The sequence below is a fragment of the Epinephelus moara genome, chromosome 22 (genome assembly GCF_006386435.1).
Source record: "Epinephelus moara isolate mb chromosome 22, YSFRI_EMoa_1.0, whole genome shotgun sequence".
Lineage (NCBI taxonomy): Eukaryota > Metazoa > Chordata > Actinopteri > Perciformes > Serranidae > Epinephelus > Epinephelus moara.
Window position 1 is genome coordinate 24960527 of NC_065527.1, and position 10045 is coordinate 24970571.

The 10045-nt window shown below is 39.7% G+C and overlaps 1 protein-coding gene across 1 annotated transcript; it reads right to left on the bottom strand.

Moving 5' to 3' along the window:
- Positions 1-1674: 1674 nt before the first annotated feature.
- Positions 1675-6307, bottom strand: LOC126383747 (uncharacterized). The gene is made up of 2 exons (XM_050034391.1): positions 5975-6307; positions 1675-4407 (listed from the first exon to the last, which is right to left on the bottom strand). The coding sequence occupies exon 2, from the start codon at positions 4401-4403 to the stop codon at positions 2610-2612; it is 1794 nt and encodes a 597-aa protein (XP_049890348.1). The 5' UTR covers positions 4404-4407; positions 5975-6307; the 3' UTR covers positions 1675-2609.
- Positions 6308-10045: the final 3738 nt, after the last annotated feature.

Consider the following 10045-nt stretch of genomic DNA (forward strand, 5'->3'; position numbering starts at 1 on the left):
TTATACTATGAGGCATTGCTATGAACTAACAGAAACACCTCTTGAGCTGAAAACACTTGACACTAAATGTAGGCTCGTAACAAATGATGAAAAATGGACGAAATCACGACCTGAGTGAAAAATCACCACAACAGTAAATACATGCAATCTGCCTGGTATGACTAAATCACACAAAGGGCGACTTTAAAACCAACCGACGCACTGCCATCTGTCATGAACAGCACACATCATGAGAATGGCCTTCTCTTCATCTGTGAAAGGATATATACCATCGCTCTAATTATTGCCCACACATCTGTTGTCACTGCCTACAAAATCTTCCCATGCAGCACAGACAATAAGCAGCAGAGTGAAGACACTGTGGGAGAGAGAGAGAAGGAGGATGCATGTAGGTAGTGAGAGATTTACTGAGTGATGTAGAGGAGAACAACAGAGTGCCTGAGATTTACAGCAGGTCTGCTGCCTTCGAGGCAGAGACACCTTCAGAGCCGTCCTGGATCGTTCCTATTAAGATTAATAATGCTAGTATTTACAAGGCCCTGATCTCCCCTCAGAACCCCCGAGGACGCCCTGGTGCCAAACCACCAGCAGACCACAGCAGAGAGGCTGACGGAAAGAGCAGTGAATGAGTGTGTGTGAGAAAACACACTCAGTGATTTGCCACAGAAGTTCTTTGTGATGCTGTGGGTTTGAACTTTCTTACAAGCTAAGACTATGTTTTATGTTCCATTAAATCTTTGATGAAAAGTGTTAAAGTTGGAGTTTGTCCATTTTAGTCACTTTTTGTACTTATGTAACTGCATATATTTGGTTTGTATTACAATCCCAGGACTGATAAATGTGAATTACTTGTTCCTTGAAAGGAAACTTTTATATTTTTCAACGTGGACCCTTTTTCCCCCAGATTTTTGTGTGTAAGTGCTGAATGGAAACAACAATTTTTGAAACTGGTCCAGTATTAAATGAGAGCACTGCAGCCGGCAGCACTGAAACAGGCTAAGCTGTTACCACTCAGGGCATTTGGCATTGTCAATGTACGTCCACTAAAAGTTCTTGTTTTTGCTACTGATGGCTCAGATTGTTGATATAAGTGTCAACATTAAACATTATGGAAAAGACCATACAGATAATTTCAATGTTTTTCTTTACCTTTCATTTGATCTTGTTTGTTATTGTGTGTAACAAAATTTTGCTCAGTGACGCAGTGGTTAGCATTGTAGCCTCACAGCAATTGGGTTCCTGGTTCAAACCCAGGGTAGGAGTTCAAACCTAGAGTAGGAGAGCCCTTGTGTGCGGAGTTTGCATGTTCTCCCTGTGACAGTGTGGGTTTCCTCCGGGTGGCCTGGCTTCCCCCCACAGTCCAATGCCAGCCGGGATAGGCTTCAAAAATTGTTGTCTACATTAGTTACTTTGACACAAAAACATGGGATAATAGGGTCCTGGTTCAATAATACAAAGTTTCCCTTTAAGGTTATAATTTTAGGAAATATTTGCTTTCTTGCTAAGAGTTAGATACGAAGATTCCCACTCTCTTATCTGCCCGGTAAATTTAAGGATACAGCCCAGCTGTAGCAAAGCTGGTTAGCTTAGCAAAAGACTGCAAAAAGGCTAGCCTGGCTCTGTCAGAAGGAAACATAACCTTACCAGCACCTGTAAAGCTCAGAAATTAACTGTTATTTCTCATTTGTTCAATCTGTACAAACAAGAAAGTGAAGAAACATATTTCCCCGAATTATTACATTAACTACACACTTATAAATCTTTCAGTAACCAATTAAAACAATGGATGATTAATACATACATGTGTGAGCACTGAAGTCTTTTCTGCTGCTATTTATATGTCCTGCTATTTTTGCAATGTTGTTATATCTGCGCATGTCACTACTGCCTCTACTGCTTTAAAACATTGTGCAACCTTTTTCCAGTCTTTAGATTGCATGTACTGTCTTTTTTTTTCTTTCTTTCTTTCTTTCTTTCTTTCTTTCTTTCTTTCTCTTGCTGATGTATTTAAAGACGTGTTCAAACTGTATGCCCTGTCTTTTTGTTTGTGTTTTTTTGCTTTGTTGTATTTTAAGTAGCCTTATGATACATCTTGGCCAAGGGACTACAGATAAAAAAAAAGCCTCTTGGCTACCGTAATTCTGGCATTTTTGTATCGGCAGCATTAATTATTTTTCACGGTCGCTTCTTAAATAAAATAAACTGAAACTGAATTTATTAGCAACATACTCTAAAAGAGAAGATAAGAGCTCTTGTTAGTCTGTTAATATTTCATATTGTGCTTATTAAGTTGAAACAGTAACTGAAGAGGAAGTGCAAAATAACTATTGTATTGTATATGATTAAAGCACAATAAGGCATCAGATTCTGTCACTCATTATGCATTTCATTTTTATTTTACAAGACCTTGGAGTGAAGAGAGGAATAAGAGCACAGTGCAAGTTCAGACATCTCAGAGGAAATTTACATTTAATCTGACAAACCGAATTTATTTGTCTGTATTTTATTGACTTGTAAGGCTATTTCTAAATATATTTCCTTCACAAGGAATGAGAATCACAGTTCATGCTGTCTGCCCTACATGGCTTCAGATATCTCATTTTGTCTTACTATTGAGTCTCAGATTGAAATGATACTTTCTTCTCTTCCTCACTCTCCAGCTGAGCATAGTCGCAATCACTTGGCTCTATAAGGTTGAGATTGGTCTGTACTGCCACCAGTTTTTGCACCCTGTCAGCTGAGAGAGAACCTTGCACCTTTGTACTGCAAAAGCGTGACCGCAGGCGCTCACAGGCACCTGTTGTCGGTGGGATCTGAAGTATAGCAAAGGCCACAGCGGACAGCGGCTCAGAGGAACACAGCCCTTTCCACCAGGTGGATGCTGACACGTGCTGGCATGAGCTCCATATCCCGGCACCCTTCCATAATCCCTGCTTGGCTGAGAATCTGGCGAAGCTGCCAAGCACTTTACCCTCATCAAGATTTAGATGGTGTGACAGGTTGGAAATCACATAGTAAGCGCTGTTTATCTGCTCCCCGGAGAGTGTCTGCTGTCCGACATGCTGTGGATCCAGCATATACGCTGCTGCGTGGATGGGCTTTACGCAAAACTCCTGACACCTGTCTAATGACGCCATGACGGCTTTCTGTTCAGCACTGTGCAGCACAGACCTGGACAGCATAGCTCCGATGTGGTGTCTTAACTGACTGAACATGTCAACAACACCGGATAACACAGCGTCTTCTCTCTTCATGTAATCAATGTAATTCCCAATCAAGTAGAGCAGGTTTCGACTGCTGCTTAACTCTTTCCAAAATGAAGCATCTTGTATCCTGACCCTGATAGATGTTTCAATGTTAAGTGTGGGTGAAGCAGCCATCTTTTGTAGCGTGTTCTGACCCTCCAGGAGGCTGTTGAACATGTTAACCACACCAGTCCAGTCAGAGTTAACAGGCAGTGTCAATGTCGTCCCACTAGCGGTGTGGTTTCTTATCTTTGTTGTCTGCCAGCATTTAAAGGTCTCTGCTAAGATTTTTTGCTCTGTGACATATCTCACCACCTGCTCAGCTCTCCTGCACACAGCCCTCATAGATGGCGTTGAAACTATGTCATCGAAGAGCTGTTGGACTCCACACGATGTGCAGCCAATAGCTGATATGTGTGGGAATGCCTTTTCTACTTGAGTCCAAGCCGCCATCATTTCTGGGGCGTCGTCAGTGACAACAGCAAACACTTTTTGTGGTCCCACTTCATTTATAACATCTTTCAGCTCCTCAGCAATATAAGTGCTTGTGTGTGTCTGCTCCTTTACCATTGTACATTTGTAGAAAAACGGTACAGGAGTTGCGACAGAAAAAAGGATAGTTCCAGTTTCTTTAACATTAGACCAGCCACTGCAGATGATGGTGACACAGTCTGCTTTTCCAATGGCCTCATGAACCTGGCTTTGCACTCTGTCATACTCGCAGTCCAGTAGATGAGAGGACAAGGCCTCTCTGGTGGGCAGACAGTAAGCAGGCCTGAGCACGCTGAAAAATCTTTTCCAATAAATATTGTCTGCGAGAGTTAAGGGCGACGAAGTGGCGTACACAGCTCTTGCTAGGCACTCGTCGGCAAATGCCTGGCTGCGCTGATCCACCGAATCAATGAGGAACTGTCCCCCTGGAGAAGCAGATGGTAAGAAAGAGAGGGAGGGAACAGGAATGGAGGCAGAGGAGCTCCCATCTCGGCCTGGTGACTGCTGCGAAACCACAGAGTACTCCTTGCATTTGTCCAAATGCATCTGCATCTTGGTAGCATTCTTTGTGTATGTCTTTAAACAGTAGTTGCACATGAAGGTTTCCCTACCATCTTTGATAGCTGGGGTGAAGTGCTTCCAAACACCAGACTGCAGGCGAGGCATCGTCCTGTGTGGGTGAAATAAAGGAAAGGAAAATATTAGCTATATATCAAACTGGTGAAGATAACGGTGACAAAATGCATATTCAATACTTTCTAAAGCACAAGGTCATATAACCAAAGCGCTCGTTTCCCCAAACCGAAACTAAAAAATCTATAAATATTCAGTTTACTACTAGAAAAGCTGGCAAGAAAGAGAGAAGCAAATCCCCAAGATGGAAAAGGTTAAAATAGCCCAGAGGATGTTTGGCATTTTTACAAAAAAAAAAAAAAAAAGAAGACTTTTTTCCACTTGATTTTCTGTCATTTGTCAATTGTCAATTAATCAACTGCAGTTGCAGCTCCAATGATAATAGCAACATGCTGCATTACAAATGACAAAATCTTTTAAATTGTCCCTTTTAAAGGCATCTCTGAGACCACCATCTCACCAGAGGTAGCAACCTGACACACCTGCTAGTGATAAATTGACTGCCAAACATCAGTGGTGAGAGGTCACAAAGTCAAAACTAAGCCCTGAAGCTTCACAAAACATCATTTGCTCCCTTATATTTAAAAAAAAATGTCACTGACAAAACAGACTTGAATGATGATTTGATGGAGACATAACTATTTTTGCTTGATGGGATTTGACATTAGTAACGTGTATCAGTGCACTTGTTTTCATTTGTAGAGTTGCAACGGTATGAGATTTTCAAGGTATGATAACTGTCTCCAATAATTTCACGGTATTACGAAATTATTATTATTATCAATTAAAATGACCCTCAAAGACATGAAAACAACAGTTTCTTTTTGATTTTGTCAAACAAATGCTTTTTAAAATAATTGAAACCATTTTTCTTACATAAAAGTATGTGTAAAATGTCTGACAGGCAGTCGAGGAGGAAATGAGATGCACAGGTGAGAATCCCCGTCCAGTTGCCTTTTTTTCCAATACAATATAAGCAAATTTACACTGTATGATAAACATCAATCTCATACCACGGTATACACCACTGCAACCCTAAGTGGGAGTAATGTTTCACCACTGATCTTATTTTATACAGTCTATGATCTAGACGTGGTCTATATGAAAAGTACCCTAAGATATCTTTTGTTATAATGTAGTGTTAGATAATTTAATTAATAATTTAAAAGTAAATTTTATTTATATGAGAGACAGTGGCTCCCAGCCTTTAGGCTTATAATCCCTTAAAATTAGATTTATCTCCATGTGACCTCTTATCACAGGTTCTGAGTCTACAGGTGGATGCAAGCTCAAAGACTGAATTTATCATCATTATGTTTAAATTGAATTGGGGCAAAATAATTTTGTGTGGCAAAGATATATATATATATATATATATATATATATATATATGTATCAGATTTTCAAAGAAACGTGAAAATGTCGGTGAATAATTTGTGCTAGACCTACTACACTTGCACCTGCTTGGAACGACTGACTGTTATATTATTTCTTTGGAAACCTGCCAGGTGCTAATTAATGTAAATAAATATCTATGAACTTTCACATAAAAGTACAGACACAACACAGTAAATTACTTAGTAGCCGTTAGCTTATCCACCCACCTCTGTGTATGAACACTCGTCCACTTTTACATTCAAAGTCGCCTTTGGCTCAGTCTTGCTGTGAACCCTTATCCACATGAAGTTACAGCAACATTAGCTGTTTATGCTAACTCCTCAGCCTGCTACAAACGTTAGCAAAGTGGCTCAAGCGAAAGAATAAAGTACAAATTATGTCGGTGGTAAACTTTAACCGGACCGCGGACTGTCGACACATACAAAGTCTCTCGTGTTACAACGTAATTTACGGAGCAATTTTGTAAAATGTGACATAATTTGGCGAAAAACTGCGTTGTACGCTTTTGTTTTGAGGGTGTAGCGAACGTTACTTCCTGGAAACGAAAAGTAAGGGAGCTCGCATGGGTCATTACACATGGGTTCGACTGTGGAAGTTGCAGGGAAAATGAGGAGAAGTCGATGGGAGATGTTGGAAGAAATACTGTGAAGTGACAGGTGTTTCTTACAGCACAGCTGGATAAAATCCATGAGTGGTGAACCCGTAGAGTAAAAACTTTTTATAACATGAAAAGTACAAAATGATGATGCTAAAATAGGGTTTGGTGAACAGTGCACTGAATCGCTCTCAGCTTCTGTCAGGAAAAGGCTACTTCACTCTTTTTATTCTCACAGCAGGGTTAAATGTTACAATTTCAGCAGTCAAACTGAGGTCTATAATTCTCAGCTACCCATGCTGCCTTTTGCCAACTGTCCTCTTTTTCTCTTTTTCTCCCTGTGGAGCCAGAGCCCTGAATTACTTGGCCCTAGGTTAATGATTAGGCTCTCTATCTTTTCTTATGTTGGCTTTAAATGTCTACAACTCAAAAAAAACTTTTTGATTGTAAGAGACAAGTTTTAAAAAATAATACTGATTGACTGCATGGTTTTGTCATGAAATGCTAACATTGTTAGCATTTTTTCAGGTTCCAGGGCCTTGGTATTTTGCTTGTTCTCTGGTTAACATTAAAATTAGGCTATTTGTAGGCTTCTCCTACTCTGACAATTTAAAATGTCAGCAGTAAAAAGTGTGAATATAAGGATAATTCCAATAAATTACAGCTTTAGTTTCTTTTTAATACCTCTTGCCTATGTTTGGATGAGTAGCCTAACGATAACATTTTTACATGATACAGGTTGCCTGAATCAGAGAATTAGGCTACATTGCCAACATCAAATTTCTGAGGGGCAAGAAATAAGAGTTGTCGAAAAAACATGAAACACTTCTGCCAAATTATTCAAACCACCTAATTTGGAGGTAAAATTTAAATTTGTGGATCCTGAAATGTTGATAATAATCCCTCAGCGTGCACAGCTAGCTGTAGTTACTGGCTAACATTACCAGCTAGCTTACTCGCTCACTTTGGGTAACAATTTTATATATTTTAATTATTGATTACTCTGCCATTTTTTTTTCTAGATAAATCATTTTGGTCTATTAAAGAATAGTTCAGATCATTTGAAGTCTTTTGAAAACACAAAAAATAGTCCCACCTAAAGCCGTTAACAGTTTCAGTTATAGTGTCGTACATAGGGATCTACTCAGAATAGAACACAATTACATGGTTAGATGCAATATAATATAATAATATACATTAATTAGAAGATTTAAAGGGAGTATTTAATAATGAATAAAATCAGCAAAGCCTCATAATACCACTAATAATTGTTCATTGTTTGTTGAAGAGATGTTCCTATATTTCTATCTATCTATCGATCTATCTATCTATCTATTGATCAACCTATGAAAGATACTGTAAGGTTTTAAAATTGTTCTTAAATATAGGGTTCTGTAGACATTTATACAAGTTGGTTTGATGGTTGATGCAGCTCTGCAACACGTCATGGTAACTTATGTTGCCTAAAGGTCCAGTGTGTAGGATTTAGGGGGATATATTGGCAAAAATGGAATATAATATGATAAGTATGTTTTCTTTAGTGTATAATTACCTGAAAATAAGAATGATTGTGTTTTCGTTACCAAAGAATGAGCAGTGTATATCTACATCGGGAGCAGGTCCTTGTCTACAGAAATGGACACATCGAATACCCTCTCGATAGAGCCATTTACGCGTTGGCGGCTGTGCAGATTTTTTTAACGTGAAACTGCTTAATTTGCTGTTACTGGTTTAAATCACTGGGTTGGTTTGTTTTGGAGAGGAAGAGACCTCTGCAGATATTTCGGCTCCCAGCAAAAACCTCCTGAACAATCAACACTGAAGGAATTCTAACCTGGAGAAGTTTCAGCTTGTTGCAACTCAGAATTCTTACCACTAGATGCCACTAAATCCCACTTAATCTTACACATCGGACCTTTAAGGCTGAGGCTTTGGAACCAAGGATTTCTCTCCCATCGCTTCCTTGCCTTCCCTGCTTGCATCTCCCGTGAGCGTGACTAAGACGGGAGGAAAGGAAGCAAGTCATGGAAGCAAGGAGACATGTTACCATGATGAAATGCAGTCAAAGTCTAAATTCTTGTCCCTGTACTCACCAAACTGTTCCCTTACCGCTGGTGTAGGTCTGTACTGGTTTTAGTGTTAATAGCCCACACTGATTTGCTCTAACACTAAATGACAGTGATTATCTCTCGCTCGGGGTCACATTTCAGTGCCATGTGTCTGTCATTAAAGACATTTCTGGAGTTTATACAGTGTCCAGGTTTTTGTGGAGCGGCAAGTGCAGCCAAAGCAAACTAACTCTATCTAATTTGGGGGCAATCCGAGCTGGTAATGTCAGGTTGTATCACGGCACTCTTCACGGGGAGAATATTCACGTTGACATACTGCAGAGAGACAGAGACAGGAACAGGACCCAGCGCTATTATTTTCTTGTCTCTCAGCGTCGGATTAAGTCGCCCGGCCCTTTTTGAGAGCATCAGTATTCGAGCCAGAGAATTAGGAGTCCAGACCACAGGGACACCAGTAGAGAGGAAGCAGGATGATGTCATGACATGGCAGTGATGGAGGGTGATGTTGGTTTTCTGGTTAGTTGGTGGGTTTGGCTGCTCTCAAGCCTTCACTGGTCTCATGGGAATTTTTTTGCCATTTATTCAAAGGTTATGCTTTTTCATACTTAAATGACTTGATAGGAAATTCCACCGGGGACAGAAGGAACAGCACAATTAAGATGTCTCGCAGCAACAGAATTTGATTTAAAGCACAGAAAAGCAAATTTTAAAGTATGATAAATGTCTTTTTTTTCCTCGTTTCGTTCCAGATTTAGTTGTCCCCCGAGCAAAAGCTTCCTCTCTAATCCCATTAAATGTGGAACTGTAACAGGATGACATACCAAAAAGCACTTCCATGCAGGCATCTTGATTTAACTGTCACTCTTGCACACAAGTCATTTTTTGTGTGAGAATACAGTAATACAATCCGCCAAAGCTGTAATGATGACACATAAGCCCCGTCTATCTGTAGGTTGTTGTGGAAAATTTGGCTCGTAGATTAAAGTTATCATTTAAGATCCAAGAAATGCTTTCATGTGTTCTCTGCAAAATGCCCTCTCTTTATATCGCTCTGTCAGAGTCAGGCTTAATCCATCAGCACTAGCTTTGGACCCAAACGCTTTGTGACATAAAAGCCTTTCAATTACCACGTAAAATGCACTTCTTTAAACATGAAACGGCGCCACACACTCTTGACTTAGGAAGGCATTAGGCCACTCAATAGAGACGAATTAAATTGTATCATTTTATTCCACTTTAATGGCAGATCCCTGCTTCTCGGAGCTTATAGCTAAAATTGCATCATGGGGACTCTGTTAGCAATTACTTGATTTATATCAGAGCTTGGCTACTTTTAAACAAGCTGAAAATAGCTTTAGTGAGGTCTTTGAGAGTAGTTTATGGGAAAACATCACTTACTGTATATGTAGGCTGCATGTTTGGCTCTCAGGAAATGTCATTTGTTGCTGTGAAAGTTTAGTTTTATAACACCAGTTTCGTTTGTTCTCTCCGTCTGTGGTTGAGATTTATTAATATGAGAAATGTTTCCACATTGTCTTAAAGCTTGCCTTTAAACACAACCGTTGTTTTTATATAGATTTGCGGTACATTTGTGTGTGTTCTCTGTTTGTTTT